Source organism: Ascaphus truei, chromosome 3 (genome assembly GCF_040206685.1).
Source record: "Ascaphus truei isolate aAscTru1 chromosome 3, aAscTru1.hap1, whole genome shotgun sequence".
NCBI classification, from domain to species: domain Eukaryota; kingdom Metazoa; phylum Chordata; class Amphibia; order Anura; family Ascaphidae; genus Ascaphus; species Ascaphus truei.
In genome coordinates, this window is record NC_134485.1 from 386,892,338 (window position 1) to 386,918,416 (window position 26,079).

Genomic DNA, 26,079 nt, shown 5'->3' on the forward strand with positions numbered 1-26,079 from the left:
CCAGAAAGGTCTATCAAGATGGCTTCTACCGCCTGTAGGAGGGATCTTTGTTAGAACCCTTTTGATCATTGGCAAAGGAAAGATAGATTAGTGAAAAATCACATTTGATTGACACTCTAGATAGTTTGCCTTTTGGCTCACGTTCCAGGAGCAAAACACTGACAGTTTTGCATAGCGATCTGTTGCCATTTGGCTACTATCAGATCGAGACCATAATTCTTCAGAGACAATTCTCCTGGATGAATTCTGTGGCGATTTAAGAAATCGGCTTAGAAATTGGATTTTATGCAAGATTAACCACTTTGATGTGTGGACCATGTCTGTCTGCCCATCAGGATCCTTGAGATATCTCTCATTGGTAGAAAACTCTTTGTACAGTTCCAAAGTGCGGAGAAATTGTTTTAGGTGAGGAGAATCCTGCTTGTGCAGCCAACACAACATAGACAAACAAATACTTCAAAATGCAGGTCTCCCCTAGGACAGGAGGTACAAAGTACATCTCTACTCACAAGTTCATAATGCAATTCTCAATTTAATGTGACAGCCAGCAACAGAGGAGAACCCTCCCTTGTCCTTGTTTTATTTAAACAGGGATAAGTCCCTGTTACAGGCAATCATGACAGTCAGGACCTTGGTAAAGTTTCTCAGAGTAATAGTAAATCCAAAAGTAAGAGCGTAGAAGAGAGGTCTCTTAATAACACAAAATCTTAAATATTTGTAATGGGAGGGTCTGATAGGAATGTTTGGTGGAGTCACACACAGCGTGAGACCATTAACACGATATGCAAATGCACAATTTCGTGCACGAGTTCGACATGCATGCATTTATAGTTGCAATATTGTTGGCTACATCTATATAAATATACATCCTTTAGGTCAACAGATGCCAAGACGTCTCCCAGCTGCAAAATGTGGACTATGGATCTGAGCGACTCCATCTTGAATGACTTGATGCTTATTAATTGCTTCGTCCATTTTAGGTGTAGCACAGGACAATCTTCTAGAAGCCTTCGGAACCATGAAGAGATTGGAATAGATTCCACTCTTTAATAACTTCCAACAAAGCTTTCTTCTTGCCCTGATGCTGGGAACTCTTGACAATTGGAACCTGTTCTTTAATATTCTGTCAAATTCCAATGCATAGCCATTTGACACAATTGCCAATCGTTGTTTTGTACCACTCTTCACTGAATAGAGACATTCTTCCTCCTACCGGAGATATTTTCTTGGGAAAAGCACAGCTCAATCTGGGCTTGCTTTTCCTCCTCCTTGGAATGGTCAGGCTAGTGAAAAGTCATGTCTGTGATATCACTTCCAGAGACAGTAGGCCTTGTATTTTTTAAAAACTGCCTTTATAAGAAAAGAATCCTCAAGGTTCGCTGTCTTTTTTCTTGAGGCAAGAAGACCCATTTTCCTTAAGAGGATTCAGGTGGCTCAGTCATGAGACTTTTGCCAGAGAAAGGAAGTAAAACTAGCTTGTTTTTTGACGAGACATCAGCAGTCAATGTTCTAAACCATTGGGACGTTCAGGCTAAAACAGTTAACCTGTGAATCTTACACGACTAGTAACAGCAAAAGAGACATAACACATACAATCAATGGCCTTCCTAGTGAGGTTAGAGTCCTTCAGAATCTTCTGTTGGCTGACCCCTGATTCCAATTGCTCCTCTGATCTTTTAAGCCACATGGCCATTGCAAGAACAAGCTTCTAGGTCACACAAATAGAGGTATACTGCTTTTTTGTAATATAGCCTCCATTCTTCTATATATGGAATCTTGGAAAGAACCATCGTCGAGGAGAATTGTGGTTCTGTGTGCAATTCTGATCACTGCTGGACCTAACTTGGGTGGATTGTCCCATTGCCTAGAACCTTGCATCAAAGAAAGGATACAGCTTTGAAAAATGCCTTGAGGTAGAGCATATCTTCACAGAGATGCTGCTAGTTTGCCTTCTCTTCTGATGAGGATTCTTCCCAGAGTAAATGGTGTGTTGTAGGTCTAAATCTCACAAAAAGAAACCTGAAATGTTTATGGGATACCCATTTAGCCTAATTTCTGACAGCCTCAAATGTCTCCAACAGAAGATTTGAGCCATGTAAAAGAAACTTGTTCATTTGAGAAGCTTCTAGGGATGCAATATTCTTGACACATTCAGAACAGGCCTTCTTGGTAGTTAAAAAAAAATTTCATCACACAAGAAACGAGAAGATTTAGAATGCTTAATCCTAGCTGTAGTCTTCTTAGCCACTGGCTCAGAAGCCGCAGGCTCTAATCGAGTGCTCAGGGGAGAAAACAGGGACAGACATACTGTAATAGGACGGCAGCAGCAAACCACACTGATCTAAGCCCCAGGCAGACTGGGAGAGAATCAGCAACAAGGTACCTTAAAAGCCGTTCCTAAGGGGCTTGGTAGGATGTCACCTGGCAACCCAGTCAAAGCAGGGGGTAGGGACTGCCTTAGACGCTCTGTCAGCTCTCCCTCTCCAGACAAAGCTCTCCCTCTCCAGACAAAGCTCTCCCTCTCCAGACAAAGCTCTCCCTCTCCAGACAAAGCTCTCCCTCTCCAGACAAAGCTCTCCCTCTCCAGACAAAGCTCTCCCTCTCGTGCGCTAAAGGTACTTCCGGATCAGAGAGCCACACTTTCAATTTATGGTGCACAACACCGTGGGATCTAATCTGGCAGCTATACAGGAAACTCACAAGTTTGGTAAACTGCCCAGCGTTATAGCACACCCCGGCCAGCAGCTGCAAGCAGAGTGGCCCTGGAGGGACACATGGACAGGGAGATCAGGGAAGGTATCTGGCACCAGAGTGACAGATACCTACTCTGGGTAGAAGAGAAATAACTGGGTTCCTAAAAAGGAGTATTTTAAATTGGTGGCAAGAGTGGTCCTACCCCAAAATGGGAGGGGCATAATCCATATTTGTGTGCACTACCATGTGGCATGATGGGGAAATATGCTGTCATACAGCATGCTCTCTGCTTAAGGATACTCTCAAAATGGAAGGTTGTTACTATTTAAAGCCAGGTTTCAATTGTCTAATAGATACAAATGTAAATATTTGTACTTGACTATATAGGGGCATATGCATCCTATTGGAGAACAGGTTAAATAGCAGACATGTGTACTCTCACAATACCACAAAACATTAAGACATTTACTGAAGGGGCTTATTTAATTGATTTGAATTGGAGTCTTTGGTGCTCATTTAAGAAGCCCCAAAACTACTATTCCATTAGACATGCTTTTCTTGAAGGGGCTGCAGCGTGTCTTCCAACTCTGGGAGGCGTTTTATGGCACACTATAGCACTGCTTTGAAAATATGGACCTAAGGCTTTATGAAGATTTATGAAGCTACAGTATGTGTGTACAGAGTTCATTTTAGCAGAAAATGCCATTTTGGTATCATAACAATAGTAACCGGTGTTCAAAGTCAATTTAATAAGAGATTAAAATATTCTTATATTTCTGTATAGTTCTATGTTATTTTCCCAGTTTCCAAACAAAAAAAATAATTATTTATATATTTTTAACAAAGCCATGATATTATTCCCAAATCTAAAACTACATTTTTTTTATACAGTTACTTAAGAGTAGTAATCATTCTAAAAAATAGACAACAATTATGCAAGCTCTTTATTTTACTAAAATAGAGGTATTGTAGTTACAGTATATTAAAAATTAACTTGGTAACGTTCTGAATAGTTTTGACAAACTGTAATTTTGTAATTTGACTTTTCCATTTCAAAGATTCAAACTTCAAAGTTATTCTTGAACATTACAATGACGAAAAAATGCATAAAAGAATCTGCACTTCCCTTACCTGTTCTTTCACCATTAGCTGATGACTTGCCATCATTAATTCAAATTTATCCCACTTCGCTCTGAGATTGCTAATGGTATCTAAACCACCTCCCGCTACTGAGCGTAGAAGTCGGTTTTTATCTTCAGCTTCTTTAAATAAAGGCAGTATCTAAAAAACATAAAAATAAAAAAACACACACAAAAACAAACATTACAACCACAGAGTAACTCCCAATTTGCGAAAATATATACAGTACATAATGTTTTATAATGTAATTAATAGATCCAATAATAGTGGCAAATATCATTTTAACCTGGCTTGGTTGTTCTAACTAACATTTTAACGCTTTACCAACCAATATCCCAGTATTGCCAAATTAACCACTCACAGTGGTTTCTGTCATTATTTACAGTAGACCAGTGGTTTCCAACCTTTCTTTGGTTAAGTAACCCTATGTGAAATTCTGAGGAACCCCAACTCTCTAATAGTGCGTCCGAGATAAGATGCATTGTAAGGAACCCCAAACCTCTATAATAGCGCATCTGAGATAAGATGCATTGTAAATACTTCTGTATTTGGTACAATTTTAAAATGACCAGAAAATTAGAGGGAGCCCTTTAGGGATGCCCGGGGAACCCAAGAGTTCCTAGGAACCTTGGTTGAAAAACACCGATTTAGACGCACACACACAAAAAAAAAAAAAAAAAAAAAAAAAAAAAAGTGCCACATCAGGTGCCTGCCTTATTTGTATTTCTCATATTCTAAAGGCATCAAGTTCAATCAATTTCAATGTTTTCCATGCCCATAATGTGGAGGAACTCCGCTTCCTCATGAGTGAGGAGCCATTTATTTATATATTTTCAACAAAGCCTTGACCTAGGTACTTCATTTATACTGTAGTTAATACCTATGGTTGTACCTTTCCATAAGTGCAATTTCACCACTTTCACTATTTCAAAGCAGCAATCCCCCCCACCCCCGAAAGCTACATGAGTTTAATGCATATAATGTTAATATCTCGCCCCCTGAGCATGTCATGCTCTTTAGAAAAATGTTTTTTTAGTGTTAGAAAATGTTATATTTTTAATTTGTAGCTTCTGAGGTTACCATGGTAACCATTAGACTGCACTGTGCACTGGAGAGGGCTTCATTTTAACCTTCTGGACAATTCATATTGCAAATGCTTATATCTCCTGAATGAAGATTCAGATTAAAAAAACATAATTCATTCAATGCAAAGAAATTACGAATTACGAAAGCTGTTGCTTTAAAGCTCCTTAGAATATGTATTAAGTATTCAGAGATGTTTAAAGGTGCGATCCATGACACTCTTTTTAAGGTATTTTTTTTTTTTTTTTTTTTTTTTTAAAGCTGTCCATCAAAAAAACCTATCCGATCTATAAAGTGATTCTCATTTTTCTTTTAGGATCCAGCACTCCAGAGAGAGCAGCTTGTATTTTTTTTTAAACAAATGTATAGGAGAAATTCCTGTCATTTCCTCTGAGAAGTAATTATGTTGATGCCTAAAGATATATTTAATGTAATAGCAGCAATACGAAAAATGTAAAAATAAAAAGTAATAATAAATATAAAATGGTAATAAATATTTGTGTTTCCTGCATCTTTTATTAAACATGTTTGAGAGAGATTCCATGTTTAAACCCAGCTACAAAACTAAGTTTAAACAAAATCATTTAAAACATTATTATTTAAAACATTATTATTTTAATGAAAAGTAAATTATATGGTCAGTTGTAGATGCTGCTAGGATTCTAAATTAAATATACCGTATGGAGGTGAACAGAAAAAGTGTGAACAAGCATATTCCTTGGATGATTGATGTGGTATTTGGAAGTGACAAAGAATTCATCTGTACCTCCGGTTTTCTAAGTTTCAATTTTTCATGCTTCATATTAGCTTGTCCAATTTCTTCAACACTCTGGGGGCGGCTGGACAACATTTCCATTCCGTCAGTCACAAATGTATCTATTTCATACAAGTTAGCTAAGGAAAGAATACCGAAAGGAAGATGTGAACTTAACAAGTATAGTCTATGAACTTATACACAAATTCAGAGTTTTGGGAGGGCCCCAGGTATACGGCGGGTTCCGTTCCAGGGGCCCGCCGTATAGTGAAAATTGTCGGAAGCGCATGCGCGACTTATGGTCTGCGCGCGCAAACTGCGGTCTGCGCATGCGCGCTGGGCGCACCCGTCCGTTCTGAGCATGCGCGACTTAGGATTCAACATGGTGGCCCCCTTCTCGGTGCCGCCGTTTCGACGGATCGCCGAAAAGCGGAGCGTCGAGAAGCGGGGCCCTGCTGTATCAAAGTTCATTGGCAAGACAGCCACGGTAAAATCAGGCTACTGTTCACTACTGGCTTTCTGGCCTCTTACCATTGGCAAGCAGTCTAGTGACCCATTGGCCAAGCAGTCTAGTGACTAATTTTCTACAAAATATAGTTCTGCCTTTAAAGGCCCAGATCCACAAAATGGTGTTAAGCTTCTGCAAACCTTTACTCTCATTCATTTGAATCGGAATAAAGATGTGCCAACACTTAGGTCCAGATACACATAAGAGTGCTAAGAGTTCTATGCTGTATTGCCATGATTTTGAGAATTTGGCTCCAACTCTTAGCAAAAACAGGTGGCACAGACAACAGTAAATAACATTGGCATTGAAACCAAGTTCATTGCAATGAAAAGGCAGTGATATCATCACAAGAACAATCAACTAACTAAAAGTAATCACTAAAGCAATTGCCAAGATCTCTAATGTAAATATCAATATACATTAAAAAGAACAATGGTAAAAAAAATTTTTTTTAAAAATATGAAAATATTTAAGTTTATTGAAGAGTGGAAGAAAAATATAATTAACCCAGATACCCACCACAATCAATATTTTAGGAAATCCTCTCTAGTAAGTAATAGCGAAAGGGTCTCCCATTAAATACACACATTGGGACTACATGAACTTAATATATATATGTTATTTAAGCAAATCCTACAAACGGCAATTTTAGATGAAAAAAACTAGACGCAGTTGCAAGAAAGTGAAATCTACCTCCCTTAAATCATGTTTAATTCTGGAACAAGCATTACAAATGGCAGAAAAGAAGTTTATGAGCACTTCAATTGTATACATAGGACCACTACTCTGGGTACTACAACAGTAAACAACATTAAACTATACAAAATATTCTTAAACAGATATTTTAACTTGGTAATGAATGCAGCTATTGCATCATGTAAATTCCTATAATGCAGTAAAGTTCGCGAGTAAACTCAAGGTGAACACAGGAAACTTTATAAAAAAAGTATTAAAAATAACTTACCTTGGATAGACTTCTTCAGTGATATGAGGAGAGAATCAAACAGTTTTTGAATAAGATCATCAATGACAGTCTTCACTGGATTGCAATTAATAGTCAGACAATCAACCTTGATAGTACTGCAAAATAAAATCATAAATTTCATTGTTTTTCCTAAATGTTTTCTTGGACTACAAAGTACACAGCTAAAGATACAGATCATCTATCTTGAACAGACAATCTGAAAGTAGAAGTTAAAATGTATTTTAAGTAACAGCAATGATACCTACAGTAACTAGACCCTTTTAGCTAAGCCATACTTGTTGCGCATCACATGAGAACCTGAGCCATTGTTACCGATTGTTAGAGATGGGCCAACTTGTCAAAATTCGGAGGCGGTTGTGCACTAACAAATTTAGGCGACTACAACTTAATCTGCCATTGGATATTTTGTGCCCAGATTTTGTGAAATCCGCTATTTAATTTTATTACATATGGAGACCGACTTGTGCTCAAAAAGGAGCACACCTAGATACTGTACCTGGGAGATAAAATGCTAATGGAAAATATAAAAAGTATATTTAAATTACTCAAACCTCCCACTTCCTAAAAGGATTTCCATAAACAACTACAGTATAATGACAAGTCTAAGGCACCTTATGAGGAAGAGTGTACTGGTGTAATGCCCAAAAAGATCAGAACCTAAAACTTCTACTATTCTTGGCAGCAGCTCTAGCGGTGTGAACAAAACCAGCTGCTTGGTAGCACTACAGGCAGTCCTCGTTTTACAATGCTTCGTTTTACAACGAATGGCTTATCCAACGCTATGCAATGCATACCTATGTTCATTTTTACAACGCCAAAACGGCTTATCCAACGCTCTTACGATGCTTTGCAAAGTTGTTTATGTGTATATAATATATATATATATATATATAATACAGTATATACACAATATAATTTATGTGTGTGTTGCATATCTTATTGACTGTGTAAAATATTTGGTGTATTTTAGTGTTAAAAATGCCTTCAGGAACGGAACCTTTTCATTTAAACAGTGTTCCTATGAGAAAACGTGTTTCGCTTTACAACGTTTCGCTATCCAACGCCATTTTGAGTAACGGATTGTGTCGGATAACCGAGGACTGCCTGTACTGTCACAGCATACTTTTGAACTCAACTGCTCACACCTATAGCTAAGCCAGCTATTAGCATATCTCCTTGGTATCTTAATTGCGCTTTGCCAAATTAACTGGCAACCAGGAAGTGGTCTGCATTAAAAAGAATTCAGGAGAGTGCCCATGACTATGTTTAGCTACAGATGGGACAGGAATATGTTATTTGGAGGGAGGTTTGTGGGGAAATAGAGATATAGATATATATAAAATTGTATTGTACATTTGTTGGATCTGCTCTACCTACATATTAGATATCTCAAGCTTGTGATTTTAGGGATTAAATTTTGTCAGTTACACTTCAAACCAAAAAGGTGTTCAAAAGAAATTCACTAGACTAGGGGGAAGAAATAACAAAAACATTTTCAACACTTCCAGAATCCTACAGTATGAAATTGGTTTTATCCCAGATGTAAACGAACTTTGTAAACCCTGCAAATCCTACTTTTCTACTAAATACCGTATGTCAGATACTGTACGCTTTTCTATGAAAGTAACCCCTATGCCAGTGAAGGGGTTAGAAAATAGGGGAGAATAAATGGTGCAGAGTTATTCCATTACAATGAGAAGAGGGAACTATATGGGGGGGGGGGGAAATTACCTTGGAAGACGTTCCGCTTCTTTTCCTCGCACTTTCAATGCTTTAAAGTTTTTCTCCCAGTCATGCACATTGGATAAATATTTGTCCATCAGCACTTCAACATCTACTTGGCCAATCACCACCCATTCCTTTGAAGAAGCAAAGCAGTAATGAATGATGGATCTATAATTGTGCTTGTATGTTGTCAAATATGTAGATTTCCTTGAATGCACCCTTTATACAATGCAGGATAGGTAACCAGCCTCAAGCGGAGTCTGTAGGCTTCAGTAAGCAGGAGCTTTATGGAAAATCCATGTAAAAAATGTATTGGAAGCTAAAAAATGTTATACTTTGTATGCTCTTTTGTATGTCCATGACTAGAATATCTGTAGTTTATACACTGTAAGATGTTCCAGAGGCCATAAAAGGCCTATGTGAGACATGTGCGTGCACATCTATAGGAATAGAGACTGTACAACGATAGGAAGCCATATTTCAGAATGTCTGTAATTCCTGTCTGATCATGTCATTTGCATATAATTAGGTGAAATGTGGCATAAATGAAGGTGTTAATATGTGTTTGCATGCTTATTAAAGGGGGATTTCATTTAATGTAATTTCCTTCACTCATCCCTACCAGAACAATAGACAAGGTGCATGGGAATGCTTTCTGTTTATCCTTTTAGGAAGCATAATGTAAGTGATCAAAATACAAAGCTGCATTTGCTATTCCCTCAGACTTTAAATAAGAAAAAAAAAGTAATTGGCATTCAGTGCAAACCTTAAATCGATCGATGACAGCAGATAACCTTTGGAACAAATCCTCTGCTTTACTGAACACGGTGATGAAGCCATTTGCATTCCTTTCAGTCATGACAGAAAATATTGGTTCTTCTCCCGTCTCACTCAGTCCCTTAAACTGGTTCGGAATGGAAATGAATCTCTTCATGTCTCTGTAATACTTGGCACGAATTTCTTCATAGGGAGGTTTAAACTGTAATCTTCCTTGCCTTTAACAGAAAACCATTAGTCAGTGATCTGATATTTAGTCTTCAACTCTAAAAAAAAAAAAAAATATATATGTTAAATGGTCTTACTTAAATGTTAAATCAATGTTTATTTCTGGCAGATTTTCATTAAGTGCTTCTAAACCCATCTGATACTGATGTTCCAAAGCTTTGTATAGCTGATGATTCCAGTGCTGTCGCCATGCTTTCATATCACTTGGACGGAATCCCTGTAATACAGAAAAGGCATCTTCATAGTCTGTAGCAAGGTAGTAGAACAGGTTTCCTCATCTGTCATTTATGAGATGTGTGACAAAAATATATATCATTGGGGAGGCCTTCATCCAGCAGTGGATGAACATGGGTTGAAGATGAGGATGAAGGATAGATTAGGGATAGATGGATTTAGATATAGATATATAAACAATGGCAGATTTCCCATTAGGCCCATTGCGTTGCGTTACCATGGCAACGAGACGCCACGTGACGTCACTTTGGTGACGTCCGCGGCGTCATGTGACGCTGCGAATCAGAAGGAGGAAGAGGGCAGCAGAAAGGAGGCGGCCGGCATATGCAAGTGCCATGGGGCGGTGGATTTTCAAATCCGCCGCTGTATATAAGAAATGGGAGAAAGCACACATTAATAACAACGGGGACAAAGCCCGCTGTGTTTAGTGAACTGACCGCGGCGCATTAGCTTCCCAAAGCAGGGACCCCTGCTTTGTGAATGCTACCAGCATCTGCCTGTGTGTAATAGACGCGCAGAAAGAGAGTCTGAATCAGTCCCTCTAACAGTTTTGTAGTAGGGGGTCTCCTGAGCTGAACAAAGTTTATTTCAGCCTTGGAGACCCCCTACTTCCCGAGTTACAGGCCCAGTTATGGGGTGCCGGTATCCCCGCCATGTTAAAATCCTGTGGGTCACGTGACCACGGAACTAGAGGGATACGGGCACCCCATAACTGGGCCTGTAACTCGGGAGGTAGGGGGTCTCCAAGGCTGAAATAAACTTTGTTTAGCCCGGAAGACCCCCTGCTCCCCCACACTAGTATCAAACCCCACCCCTCCAAATAAAAAAATCATTACCTTAGCGGGTAGCTGCTAAGGTAATGAAGCTGCTTACATTTTATTTTTATTCATAGTGTGCGTGAGCAGGGGGTCTCCTGAGCTGGACAAAGTTTATTTCAGCCTTGGAGACCCCCTACTTCCCGAGTAACAAGCCCAGTTATGGCTGTGCTTCAATTGCCTTTAAGATGACGTCATGAAAAGAAAGATGGCCGGCCTCACATGGTACGGTAGCCAATCAGAGCGTGGGAAATACATCCCAACTCTGATTGGCTCTAGTACCATGTGACAAGCTTTCAATGACGTCACATCCGTTCTCCCCCAAGCCTCTGTCACATGGTCTACTAGAGCCAATCAGAGTTGGGATGGAGTTCCCACGCTCTTATTGGCTACCGAACCATGTGAGGCCGGCCATCTTTCTTTTCATGACGTCATCTTAAAGGCAATTGAAGCACAGCCATTCTGATTGACTGTGCTTTCATTGCCTTTAAATGACGTCATCATTTTTTTTTATCGGCCAAAGCACATGGTTTTCACGGCCCAATCAGGGCCGTGGGAACCATATGACGAAAATGTGACGTCATAGGCCTTTAAAAGCCTATGTCGTCTCATTTTAGAGCCAGACGGCGTGGAGGGAGGTCCTCCCCTCAAGGAGAGGGCCGGGGCGTGGCCGCGGAACAGAAGAAGAGCGGATAAAGAATACAGATGAAGACTCCACAGATGGAATGGATTACAAATAGAAGACACAGACCCCTGGATTGTTTATTATTTTATGGGTTCCTGTGCGTGGATTGGTTCGAGAGTAAGCAGCATCAACGGGAGTCGGTGAGTGGGACAAGTAATGGTAAGTTACAAGTTACAAAAGAAATGTATTTTATTTAGCTTTTACAGGTTTTGATTATTTTTTTTAATGTGATTGATCTTTTTTTTATGTCCATTTATTGCCTCTGTATTTATGTATGTCCCTATGGATATACATAATACAGTACAGAGCAAATAAAAGCTTGTATTGCTCATGTTTGCTTGCTTTTTTTGATGCATTTTTAACTGTATTTTGCAGCTTGGTGTGCAAATGTGTTTGCTATGGTTTATTTCAGGGGGGGGCTTGATTTTTAATAGTGGCTTATTGTTGGTTTGATTTAGTTGATTGATGATAATTTATTTCTGATTCCTTGTTTTGTTTCTAGGATTTGAATAGTGAATTGTGTACAGTAATTGATTTGGATTGTATTGTTATCGATTTGTGAATGGATTGATTTATGGGAATTTATTTATTTTATTTAGAGCATTGCTTGGTTGGCATACAGTACTGTAGTGTTGTATGTGTCAGAATGTACTAGTACTGTATTGTGGTGGTAGTAAGTACAGTAGAACTGTATTTATTTTATTACTGGTATGCTACTGTAGTTAATGTGTTTAATAATGGGCCAAATAATCTATTATCCATATCTGGATAATAGTTATTTGGCCCATTAATGTAATGTACTGTACAGTATGTGTGTTTGGTGGTACGGGGGGGGGGGGTGATTTATTTAAATGTACTGTACTGTGTAGGCCATGTTTTAGGTTTTTAACACACAGGGTTGGCACCTGTGCCTTAACCCCTTCATTGCCTTAGCGGGCATTGCTAAGGTAATGAAGCTGCTTACATTTTTAATTTTTATTTATTGTGTGAGTGAGCAGGGGGTCTACTGAGCTGAACAAAGTTTATTTCAGCCTTGGAGACCCCCTACTTCCCGAGTTACAGGCCCAGTTATGGGGTGCCCGTATGCCTCTAGTCCCACGGTCACGTGACCCACAATTTTAATATGGCGGGGATACCGGCACCCCATAACTGGGCCTGTAACTCGGGAAGTAGGGGGTCTCCAAGGCAGAAATAAACTTTGTTCAGCTCAGAAGACCCCCTGCTACAAAACTGTAATTTTAGAATTTTAATAAAACCCCCGCGATCGCCTGTGAGAGACGCGCAGTTAGAGGGACTGATTCAGACTCTCTTTCTGCGCGTCTATTACACACAGGCAGACGCCGGTAGCATTCACACAGCAGGGGTCCCTGCTTTGGGAAGCTAATGCGCCGCGGTCAGTTCAAAAAAATAACGCGCCAAAACCGGGGAGAATTAGGGGATTATATCGTTCTCCAATTCGTGAGCCGTTCGAATAACGGCCGGTGCATCAGTAGGTATATGTGTATATATGTATACACACACAAATTTCTTATATCTCCAACTATAATCATGAAAATGGAAACCCTTTTAAATGACAAATGTAATTACCCTACCTGGTATTCAAGATTGGAGAACACGCCCCGGATTTCTAGAAGGCCATCTTTCCATCGTTGCTGTTGTCGAAGTAAGTCAATATTTATAAGAGCAACAACCTGTGCAAAAGACAAGTACCAATAAACAGACAAACCAGCCCATATTTACTAAGTGGTGCAATTTCATATGAAACCTTCCGGTACCAGAAGGAACCTTATGACTCATTCAAGTAGATAGGCCATATGAGGTCTGGCGTGGATTAAAACAGTATTAATAGTATTAAAGTTCCCTCAAGAGCAATCAGATGGTTTCAAATAAACTACTAATTTTAGATGTGTAGCATTCCATCTCATATTTAATTTTGGATTGTATGTAACCCATCTACCCTCACCCTAAGGGAGATTTCCTGTGGTTAACTGGTGATGGTGCTACCTGTTGGTTCACAGGAAGGCCCTGATCATCCATCGGTGTTGTGAGATGAACAGGACAGGCTTTCAGTGCTTTGTGGTTCTCACTTGTACAGCGCCTCCATTTCAACAGGGCCTATCATAGATCGTGGTAGTCCCCTGTGGAAAACACTCACACTCCCTCCCTGAAAAACTGCAGCCTTAGGAAGGAGTATTTCACTTGGTGTTTATTTCTTCACAGCAGTATACAACAACAAATCACAACATACTCTCTCAGCAAGAGAGACTCACTCCCACTGAACGCTACATAACCCAGCAGAAGATCAGCTTGCTGCTCTTTGTCCCTGGACTCAAACCACACAGCCCCCCAAAAGGTCTATCCCTGACTCCCATATTCCCTGGTGGAATATGGGGTAGTTGATCCCACTCCCTTGAGGGAGGTGATGGGAGAACCAGAGCCCTGGCTCCTCACTTCCAACTCTACACAGAACACACTAGAATGTAGGCTGCATCCCCTTTTGCATCCAGGGGAGGGTCCTAGGTCTGAGCCCCTGATGAGGCCTGGGTCCTGCCCTAGACCCATCCCCACCCCCCTGTCACTCAAGGAAGTTGTTTACTGCTACACCACGTCTGTGATGCGGAAGAAGTACCGTCCGGTACCTCTACGATGAATCCCTCCGCTGGAACCTGGAAAGGAACTGCATCCTCACAGGCATCCTCACCCGCATTCTAGGCCCATCCCCGTCATTGCAGCAAGGAGCATGGATTTAACCCCAACACTGCCTGCATTGGTACCATGGCTTATGTGTTAGGCAGAGGATTAGTAGCCCAAGGGATACCTGGCTAAATGTAGATTTTCATTGTAGATAAGATACAGCAGCAATTGTTGTCTACAAATTTCTCCACCAGGCCCTCCCAAAAAAAGGCATATGCATCAACATTAGGTGATACAGAGTATTACTAGGTACTTGAAACCATTCAGTGCTTACATACTGGAGCAAAGCAAATGCATTCTAATTTTAACATTGTCAGATTTCCCAAAAAAACTTAGTAAAGATGTAATTCTGTTTTTAGTCAATATTAGGAAAATATTGCCGATTCACCAAGTTAACAGATTATTTACATTTATTCAATTTCAACAAAGGATTTCTACCAAAAAACAAAAATGTGAGAAATCTGTAAAAAAAAAAAAAAAACTGGAGTTTCCCAATAAGTTATAGTAACAGTTACAGTGTGATCATTTGCTTCCAATAAAGCGGTTTATTCGAATAACCGTCTAACAAAATGTGTCCAAAGTTACTTATTAATGAATACTGAGAAAGTGACATATGGGGTCTCAAGTAAACGGCACTAGGATCTAAGCAGCCATTTTGGTTGTCTGATCTTTTCCCTGTCTGTCATCCATTTTGGTGTTTGTCTGCTTGGAAGAATGAAATGGAAGGACATGGGTTTGAAAGAATGTTTTGCTCTCAGCAAAAGTTTGTTGATACTAGCCCACCAGCTGCAAAGGACGGGAGCATTGTCTACAGCCTTGAGAAAGTACTAACCAGTTAGGTGGGATCACAGATAAAAACCACATCTCACATTTAAAGTGTACGGTGGTGGAATCAGAGATAGAAATAATTTCTCACATTCACCCCCCTTAAAGAATGCAGAAACATAGCAGGCCTCAGATATATGGAGGAAAGGTTACTGAGCTTGCATAATGATTTTAGCCGACTCTCATATTCATTTTGTTTTTCTTATACATTTATGTTATTTCTATGACGTACAAGCCACCCCATAAAGGGGGCGTGAGCTTTTGTATTAGGGTATAAATATATTGTGTAAGCCGTATACCTGCAGAGAGCTTTGCTTATAAGCTGTCTCCTGTGTGCACCTGTACTGTATGCCAATAAACTCACTCGTTATTTTGTTAATATTGAATCCTAACTTGTATTTTTTATTCACGCTTTCGCAATACAATGAAAAGTATTTTTGTAAAGAGGTTAAAAAAATGTCTGCTCTGGCGTTAAGTAAATGTGGCACAGAAGATTTATACAGCTTTACTCATTAAAATATACTGTACCTTTTCACAGAAGTCTGTGTGTTTTTTTCTAAGTTTCCGGTTTTCTGTAGCCAGTTGTTCGGCAGCACTTTGGAGTTTCTCAATGTAGGCTTGGAGTTCTTTAGGATTGTCCCACGTTATATGCATTTTCTGACCCAATTCACCTGAGCTAGTTCTAGAATTCTACAAATGAGCAAAAGTTGCATAAAAAAATCAAGCAAAATGTGAAATACTTTTCTTCATTTTCATTATTATTATTCACATACTGTAGTTTGGTTAAGTAGGCAAAAGGGTACCAAACAAACAGTAGCGTACATATACTTGCTTTTCACTGCTGAGAAATAGACAACAAATAGGAAATATGGACAAAAGAGCCACGTGGGTAGGTAGAAATAAAATATCTAATTTATAGGTTTGTTTTCAGATAATTTGCTGGTAGATACATTTTTACCATTAGGCCAATTGGAGTTGTTTTAACCCACTGGTAGTTCTAGAGATACGTAAATTCTTCAGAACATCACGAAGTACAATGGCACCCAATACAATATTTTTATATGCCATTACATTCCTTGTTTGTATATGTATTATACTCATTAAAAATAAGAGGGGAGATAGCCTGAGCCAATGGGAGTGCAGCAACTGTAGGCCAATGGCAGCCTAGCAAGTTCAAACAAATGGGAGGGAAATAGTGTATGTATAGTAATAGAGTTCTTTTGTGCTCCAACCCTGCATCTTGTGGTTTGTCATGGCCGCGCCCACCCGCACCTATATCACACACCCAAAAACAAAGAAAAGTACATTCATACATACTGTATACACACATGCACTAATATGTGCATACAGTATGAAATACTACAAAAGAATGCACTGGTGAGAGCACGTAAAAGAACAATCAATCTGTATGCACAAATTTGTGTAGCTGGAAGTGTGAGTGAAACACTCCATGCAGGCATCCCGGATGGGGAAGATAACCAAGTGGTATTTAGCTTAGGTTAAAAAGACCAGCATTTGAAAAAAAATAAAAAATTAAAAAATAACCCCAAAGCTAGGTTTCTTTTGCTTTCACATCAAACTATGGTGCTTGCAGCTTGCTGCTTTTTTGTGTCCAAGATGCAGGCAGCTGCAGTTCACGTCAAACTGAATTTAGTCACTCAAACTTTGACTCAGCGGTGGGTAATAGGATAGCAATTATTTCAAATTATTGCAGATTGCCATCCAAATAGCAAAAAGTTCCAACATTTGCCGCACTCCTACAACTTTCTCATAACCTTGAGAAAGTTGCAGGAGTGCGACAAAAAGTTGGGACATTTTGTTATTTGGTTGCTATCTGCAATCTGCAAAGATGGTAGATATCTTCCTCATCCGGGCCTCCTGCATGGCGTGTTTCACTCACATTTCCAGCGACTGCTGATTTTAACTAAATCTGTTCATGGTGTGGAGGCTCCAAGTAAAAATAGAGACACATTGTTTGATGTTGGACGAGACCGTATAACTTTGGTGATCTGCTTAATACAGAATTCCTTAAAATCGCAGCCAAAACACAAATTGGTGATATCCCCCTTCATCTGTGACGACTCCACGGAGGTTCACACCCACACTTGCAGTGCTCGCTTTTGTCACATCTTGGTATATATGTCTAGAGCGTTCCAAAATTAATTCAGGAGAGCTACTGGGTATATTTTGGTCACAGAAAAATAACCTTTGTCTTATTGCTGGATCCCATATACAGGACTCAGAGTATGCAAGTACCTGAATTTTCTAAACTATTATATTTTGTTGAGTGTTTTTAATCTCGACTGTTTCTAATCCCTATTTATTAGTTATTAAATTGACCGTGCTATGGAGCATGCGCCTCTTTCTTTTTTTGATACACACACACACAATAAAAAAAAAAAAGCATAATAATGATCTCAAAATATTTTCCAAAATATTAGCCACTAGATTGAATAAGTATCTTCCGCAACTGGTAGACGCAGATCAGGCAGGATTTATACGAGGTCGACAGGCAGTGGATAATACACGCAGCACAATTGACTTAATCCAGATAGCTAAGCACAATAAAACGCCTTCGATGCTCCTATCTTTAGACGCGGAAAAAGCTTTTGATCGCATTGATTGGGGATATATGTTTGAGACACTTCGGGCAGTTGGAGTGAAAGGCAAATTTATGAAAGCTATTACATCACTATATGGAGAACCCACAGCTAAAGTATCCTATATTAATATGCAGACCGAGAAAATCCACATCAGAAATGGTAGAAGACAAGGCTGTCCCCTGTCACCCTTATTGTTCGCATTGGCGATAGAACCACTAGCAGCCCAAATAAGGGCGAACGCAGATATCGGGGGGATTAAGGTAAAACAAAAAGAATACAAGCTGGCACTGTTCGCCGATGATATATTGTTAACAATTTCAAAACCCTTCACCTCACTCCCAAACCTATTTAGTAACCTGTCAGAGTTCCAGAAATTATCAGGGTTTAAAATAAATAATGAAAAATCCGAAGCCCTCAATATAAACCTCCCTCAGGAACAACTAAAGCCAATAAAAATAAACTTTGATTTCGCGTGGAAAACACAGGCCATAAAGTACTTGGGAATCTGGTTGACCAACACAACTGAAACTATATATGAGACAAACTACCCAGCACTAATCAAAACACTGAAAAAAGACTTAGAAGAATGGTCCAGGTATCATATATCATGGATAGGCAGAGTAAACGCTATTAAAATGAACTTACTACCAAGAATCTTGTACCTATTCCACACACTTCAAGTACAGGTCAGAGCTACACAAGTTACAGAAAAAAAATCACAAAATTCATATGGAATAACAAAAAAGTGAGAATAAAGCTGCCCACACTCTATAGATCCAAACAGTCAGGAGGGCTAGCCTTGCCACACATGTGGCAATATTATCAAGCGGCACATGTAAGCCAACTGGTTCACTGGCATGCACATAAACAGAGGAAAATGTGGGTGGAAATTGAGTCTGATATGATATCAGTGTCATCTATAGAAATGATACTGTGGTTAACAAAGAAAGAAAGACCAGCTCTGATGGTGCCCCTGGAATCTATCACACACTCACTACCCATGTGGGATTCATTGAAACTTAAACATGGGCTATCCAATTTCAAATCTCAGATGACACCACTATTTGACAATATTAGCTTTATCCCGGGCACGGAACCAACAGCGTTTAAGGACTGGAGCAAGGCAGAAATCACAAGGTTAAAAGACCTATGGGCAAACAAAGATATTAAAAAGTTTGAGACAGTAAAGAGAGAAATTGGCCTTCATGATTCGGCCTTTTTTAGGCATCTTCAATTGAGGGATCACATACAGAGGAAAGGTCCATATAGTGACTTAACAGCATTTGAGTACTTGTGCCTTATAGGGGAGGACAAAAAAGGTCTGATCTCTAAAGTATACAGCATACTTGCGGAGGGTAAAATGGAACCGGAGATAAAACCCAAATTGATGACAAAGTGGGAGGAGGAGTTGGGAGAACAACTAGATCAGGAGCAGAGGGATAACATATTTGAAGGAATAGCAAAGAGCTCCACGTGTGTATTAATAAAAGAAAATACATATAAAATGCTCCACCAATGGTACAGACCCCACTACGATTGTCCAAATTTTTCAGAAACAGGTCTCCACTGTGTACAAGGGGGTGTGGCCAGCAGGGATCGTTTGTACATATGTGGTGGACGTGCCCGACGGTTACAAAGCTATGGAGGGCCACATATGATATGGCACAGACAATTCTTGGGTATACCTTCCCCCTAGACGGTACTGCTATGCAGGCCTATTGAAAACATGGAAAAAATTGACGACAAACTACTGACACATATATACAGCTGCCAGATGCGAAATAGCCAAAGCCCCGAAACAGGAACAGCAGCCGGCCATACACGCTGTAAAGGCGAGATTATGGAGATTATGGGGTCTTATGGAAAAACTGACGGGAATACAAAACGACACAGTACAGAAATACTTAGAAGTCTGGGAACCGTGGAGAACTTATATAGGACATAGATATATTACATGGGGAACTCTCCAAATCTGAAAAACACATAATAGAAGTGCCCTAAAAACACTTGAGTTAAGGATGGGGGGGGAGAGGGAAGAAAAAAAAAACCACATATCTCCTGAGGAAACCTTGGTGTGATATGTTTCGAATCGGTCTCGAACGAGGAGGAGGACTTGGAGGGTATTCGGTACTCAATAGTCAACAAAGGTACGTGTGCTTATATACTGCTTATATACTGTTATGGTAGTATTACTGTTATGGTACACCGACAAGTGGAAAACTGTTGCTAAAGTAATGACATTCTTTTTTTGGCTTTTCCTTTTCCCTCTCCCAGTCTTTTTACAGTAAGTTAAATTATTGTACTAGTTATTTTATACGCTGTCCCAACAGTGATGTCATTACTGTCTCCCCACTAAACGATGTCATAGACCTGATACAAAGCTATGTAATTCAAAAGTAACATCCTCCCCTTTTTATATTCTGTACCCCACTCCCCATTGATCTTAACAAAAAACGCAAATTAAGAACAAGTTTACAAAAAAAAAAATTATATTTATATATATAGACAAAAAAAGACTGCGCCCTTCAGGTGCTATAACTAACACTTGATATCTAAATTAATAAATGACTATTTTGACGCTAGCAGTTATAAGGTTGCAGTAAGATATGTAATATATTGTGATGACTGATAACATACACACTAGTATACTTATAAATATATAAAAAATAGAATTACATATATGCAAAAATAGCTAGATGTTATAAGCTACTAACTACCATGCTAAACCAAATAAGAGAAAAATGAAAAAAATAGTTATGTTGCGACCAAAAAATACCAACAATTAAAAAAATATGTGTCATACAAGAAAATACCCTATAATATGAAAAAATGAAAAAAATTAAAATTAAAAAATGAAAAAAGGGTCCATGGATGAAAAAATAAAAAAATAAAAAAAATAAAAATGAAAATATACAGTGTTCGACAAACCTATACATTTGCTCGCCCCGGGCGAGTGGATTTAACCCCCGGGCGAGTAAATATTGGCCCAAGCAGCACACGTTTGGTACTAGGTGGCGAGTAGATTTTTTTGTGTGGCGAGTAGATTTTTTGGTGATTTGTCAATCACTGTATATATATATATATGTGTATATATAGCAACTGTAAATATTCCTGTATATTCATTTGCATGTCTTAGACAGGTCTGCAACCCTGTCTTTCACCATTATCACCCAGCAAACAGCACTTCCACTGCAGCAAGGGATTCTGGGAAATGACATGCAAATGAGCACACAGTGCCACTTTTGATCTCATGCTCACATTACATGAGCAACCCTTAGCCAATGCATGCTGCTTTAAACACAGCTTTTAAGCAAGGACTTGGGAGATGCAAAGTCAGTTAACCCACTCACAGACATGTTTCAACCTTGATGGGTATCATCAGTGTGAGGTTATATACACACACACACACACATATATAGAGAGAGAGAGCGATTCACATACATATATACTGTACACACATGCACAAATAAAAGCAAGCACACAAATCATGCATACCTATGTACAAAGACTGGGGCATGGAAGCACTGTGATGGATTTGAGTCATAATGCAATATGTACTCTTCCATCTTCCTTTTTGAATTCAACTTATTTCTGCAATAGTGAATTCCAAAAGAATAACATATTTGAGTAAGACCATTTTAACCCAAGCTATAATTACTATTTTCCCCATACCAATAACAACAACAAAAATGTATTTAAATACTGATTTTACAGTAACTGTAAACCATGATATGACGGAGCTTAAAAAAAGCTAGTTTACCTTGATTATTTGCTCAAATGCTAAAGCAGACTTTAACATCAGTGGCCGCTGACTCGGAATCATTTGCTGGTCAATTGTATTGTAAAAATGTGCAACCTAAAGACAGAAATATAATACATTAAAAAAAAATAGCAACAAAAATCAAACAGAATGACAAGTGATATGTGTAGGTGCAGCAAGAATCTGATTTGGGATGCATTCTTCATTTGTATGCCACAAAGTAGCAAAACAAGTATGAACCGTGTCCACACCATTATGAAACGGTATAAATAAGCAATAAAACGTCTCTGGTTGGTATGTGGTATGAAATGTCATGTCATTTAAATGTTAACCATTCTTTTTTGGCAAAAGTATTACAAGATGCTCATATAATTACAAACTCCCATTTACACATGACTATTCCTACGAGATGTTAATAAATGAATTGTTCAGTCTGCAAGAATAACAGAAGGGTTTCAATTTGCTAACCAGTTGAAGACCCATACTGTCAAGTATAGTATGGGGCTTAAAAAATCCACCATTTTAATGCAGAGTTAGACCTCAAACCTGCTTAAGAATAACCGCTTGCTTATAGAAGTTCTGTGCTGTATTTGCAGCGTGTTGAATTTTAGCAGGAATAACTAGTCCAAGTGCAGAGAGTTGACGGACTTCTCTCAGCAGAGTTACAAGGCGGTCAGAATAGTGTATTTTTAATGCTCCGTTGAAGTGGTCCAACTCCATAACATTACTGTTAGGTTGTATGCTGCACAAAAAAAAAAAAAGGCAAGAAAAACCGTAAAAAGATATTCTTTGTATTGGAGGTTACATAAAATTGCTTTTGGTACAAGAAAAGAGCTTTGGGGGCTACAACTAAGGTCTGTATTATAGTATGCGCTTACGCGCGTGCATGACGTTGCACGAGCACGTGCCGCAAGCGTTTTGTGTACATAGGCCAAACAATGACGCGCGTGCTTGAAGGCGTGGCCATGACGTCACAAGTGTAGGTTTTTTCCTGCCTCACCGTGATTGGCTCACAGTGTCATGTAGCACGGCAGCCGCCCAAAAATACAAATGTCTTTATCTTTCCACACAGCTGCTGCGCCAATGCACTAGATACACGGTCATTGGGAGACAGGTATTTCTCATTGACGTGCGCGCTTACTATAATACAGGCCTATATCATATTCAAACAATAACAACGTGATGAATCAAGAACACAATTACTACCCTCCAAAACTAATATACAGTATGTATATACACGAAAATTGGCCTTAACTCAACTCACGTGGTCAGTACCACAGTAATAAAACATGAAAATATGTTAACAGGACTCAAATCCATTAAGAAATTGAAGTTGAATATTTATTACGCTGCTAAAGCTTTCTTGACATTTAATTACGTTACGTTTATTATATTACGTTACGTTTATTATTAAGTGTTCGTTTCCATTATTATATACCCGCTATAAATGTGGAATAAATCCGGGAACAATGTTTATATTATAATTGCAGTAGGTTTGATGTATTATTCGAATATTCAACGTTTTTTTGTATTTTTTAATCTTATATAGTCAGGTTATGTCATGTCACTTTCACATTTGCATTGAGTATTCAATGGTGGAAAAGTACCAGAATTATAACCAGAGAGAAGTCCAGATGCAATAATAAATAAAAAAAGTCAGATCAGACAAACAAATATTTCACTTCAAATTCTTCACCAAATCAAGTGTTGCTTACATTTTCATTATCATTCTTTTTTTCAAAGGATCATGTGAGCAAAACTTTTTTCGTTAAATATGGTTTACTTAAATATTGTTGATTTCCTGTTTGCAACTCAGTTACTAGTGATTTCGGGAAATGAATCATATTAATTATAAAACTATCCTGCTCTTGCAGTTCTTTTACATTTTTACTTACCAAAATCCAGATTTAGGATCAGAGAGTCCAGACTGAATTTCTCTTGACCATTCATCAAATTGTTCTTGCTCATACACTTTGAAATGTTCCAGGAGCTGTTCTACACTTTGATGAAAAGACTGAAATCCAGACAAGTCTGAGAGAAGAGCTTCTGCTATCTTGACGGTGTCCTCAACCTTAAACATAAACCTTGTATGTAACTTTTGCATTCTACAACTTGTCCTAGAAAGTACTGTACTCTGTCCACAGAATATGCCCTAGTTAAATGCAGCAATGATATGGGAACAGTGCTCTATTGTTATTATACATGGTCGACCATTATGCTGCCTCAGCAACTGGCTTTTAATGTATTTTTCCTTGCGTATTAATTTCTCAGGATTGCCTTTGCTCCTTCCCACCAGCCCCGTTGGATTTCAACAACACATGGGTCACACAAAGCTCTGTTCTGGGGCTCGTTCTTTGTCCTCTATAGAGTATCTGTCTTTGTGAACCAATACACCACACCCCTTCGGTTTTCACAGGAAATTCTATACCGATAGAACTTAAAGCTGCAGTTCAAGCTGCCGTTATTTTATTTTTTAAATATATATTTTTTTCCCATTCAATATTTGCATCAAAAAAATCTGCACACTAACAAGTGATTAGCTAAGCTGCAGATCGATCTGTTATCCTGTAATCAATCGCTTGCCCTGGGCTATTTAATTCAGTTTTTGCACAGCATTTTGGGCAATGTAATTCCTGGAATATGATTGACTAGGGCACTAGGCAGTTATTAGATACAATTGGTTAACTGCTAGAGGGCGGGCTCAAGAGCCAGAGCCTATCAGAAGGGGAAGGGGCTGTCACTTTGGAAATGCTTCCTACATTAGAAACATAAAAAAATGTCTTTTAAACTTTTTTTTTTTTTTTTTAAATGCTACAAGTATTTTTGCATAGAACAAATCTGATTTAAAAAAAAAAAAAAAAATGTAAAACACAAATGTAGGATATTGCTTGAACTGTTGCTTTAAATCTCCCCTCTTCTATTACTGCTTTTTCAGCAAGTAGCCCTAAACTGTAGGTCATACCTTAAAGTCTGAAACTACATTTAGCATTTTCTCATCTTCTAATACAACCCATATTTACCATGTGTTTTTAATTAGCATATATTATCTTATTTGTATTAAAAATCTTGAATGGTTTTTTATTGCACACAATAGCATAACTGTTTTTAAAGCATCTGTACAGTATAATGGTTTGACATTGAATGTATTTACGCTCTTTTTTCCCCACACTTGTCAATTTTGGAACACTGTTGCTTTAACTAAGCAGCTTGTTTAGTGGTTATCCCGGCAACAGCTGGGGTTTAAATACTCTCACCATTCATGGCTGTTTATACCCCTGAGGAAGTCGTCAGAGACGCGACAAAACATGTTGGGCGATTTTGGAGTCCTGTGTCCCTTGTAATCTCCAAGCTACTATACCTGGATGTGCCAGACGAGGTTCTCATACAGTATTCAAGACATTTCTGCTTGAAACCTGTGACAGCAAACCTTTACCACACACGCTGGATGCGAGGCAAGGTACTGTCAATTGATTAGTGTCTACGGTGTAGAGATTGCAACCAGCACCATTAGACTCACAAGGAACCAGGAGGTTGGTCACCATCTTTGACGGGTTTCTTGCATCTTCCTCCAAATTAACTTTCTTACACATCGTGGAAAATATAAAACAGGACTTAGACTCGTATCTGCACTTCATATTTATGCAGTGGGTTTAAGTGTGTATTATACACACTATCAAGTTTTCATACAAGCAATTAATTAATTGAGTGTACCTATCTGTTATGAATTACACCCTTTAAATACAGAATTGGTATATTTGTCAGAGGGGGCGGGAGATTCTTCTGGGGGTTGCAGGCGGTTGCAGAGGCCCCACGCTCTTCCCCAAGGCATTTAATTTAATCACATGAGGTGCCCTCAACACTTCACTTACCTTGTTTCAGTCGGCTGTGTGACGCGTCACCATGGCAACGCGGCGTCCATATGATGTCAAATGATGCCACGGGTCACGTGGCATGACATGACCCCGCAGAGTCATTTGACGCTGATGTAAGGATGGGGGGGGGGGCGCCTTATCGGGGCAAGGAGTGTGGGGGTTAGGGCATTAAAAGGGTTACATTTGTACTTTTATTGATCTGAGTTATTTATTATCATCTGCCCTTCCTTGGTGGAGGCTCTCATGATTTACTTTGTATGTCCATAGAGCACTAAAAAGGTTAACTATTTGACAGCGTTTAAATCTTCCTTGTAAACAGGGTATCCAATGGGGTATTCTATTAGGATAGTGAGGGTGCTAAAGAGAACATACAGGTGCTTAGCATGATTTGTGAACCTAAATATCCAGCAGTGGTGCAGTATGCATCACGTTTTCCCTATAGTATCAGGGAAAACTACAAGAATTATCATGAAAACCATTACCTTTAGTTGCAGTTGGCGTACCCAGACAATGTTATTCACAACCTCTGGAAGGTTCCTGCCTGTGAGCGGACCAGAGGAATCCCCAGGAGACCCTTGGCAGCGACTTTCAAAGTCTGAGCGAAAATCTGTATGAAATAATTTCATAACATAGTTAAAAATGGCCAGTTATCAATGAGAAAGGACATCTGAAACACCACATGTGGCACTTTCCCTGG

General features: G+C 39.0%; 1 protein-coding gene across 6 annotated transcripts in view; it reads right to left on the reverse strand.

Annotated features, from left to right (window-relative positions):
* Window positions 1-26,079, reverse strand: part of DYNC2H1 (dynein cytoplasmic 2 heavy chain 1) — a 631,818-nt gene that overhangs the window by 582,585 nt on the left and 23,154 nt on the right. For all 6 annotated transcript variants that reach the window (XM_075592400.1, XM_075592399.1, XM_075592403.1 and 3 more), the window contains exons 10-21: window positions 25,865-25,989; window positions 23,406-23,581; window positions 22,057-22,252; window positions 21,511-21,606; window positions 15,676-15,837; window positions 13,221-13,319; window positions 9,972-10,111; window positions 9,656-9,884; window positions 8,896-9,023; window positions 7,144-7,259; window positions 5,684-5,811; window positions 3,826-3,975 (exon numbers count right to left, since the gene is read on the reverse strand). In XM_075592400.1, coding sequence (XP_075448515.1) covers window positions 3,826-3,975; window positions 5,684-5,811; window positions 7,144-7,259; window positions 8,896-9,023; window positions 9,656-9,884; window positions 9,972-10,111; window positions 13,221-13,319; window positions 15,676-15,837; window positions 21,511-21,606; window positions 22,057-22,252; window positions 23,406-23,581; window positions 25,865-25,989 — 1,745 coding nt within the window. The remainder of the gene's footprint in view (window positions 1-3,825; window positions 3,976-5,683; window positions 5,812-7,143; window positions 7,260-8,895; window positions 9,024-9,655; window positions 9,885-9,971; window positions 10,112-13,220; window positions 13,320-15,675; window positions 15,838-21,510; window positions 21,607-22,056; window positions 22,253-23,405; window positions 23,582-25,864; window positions 25,990-26,079) is intronic.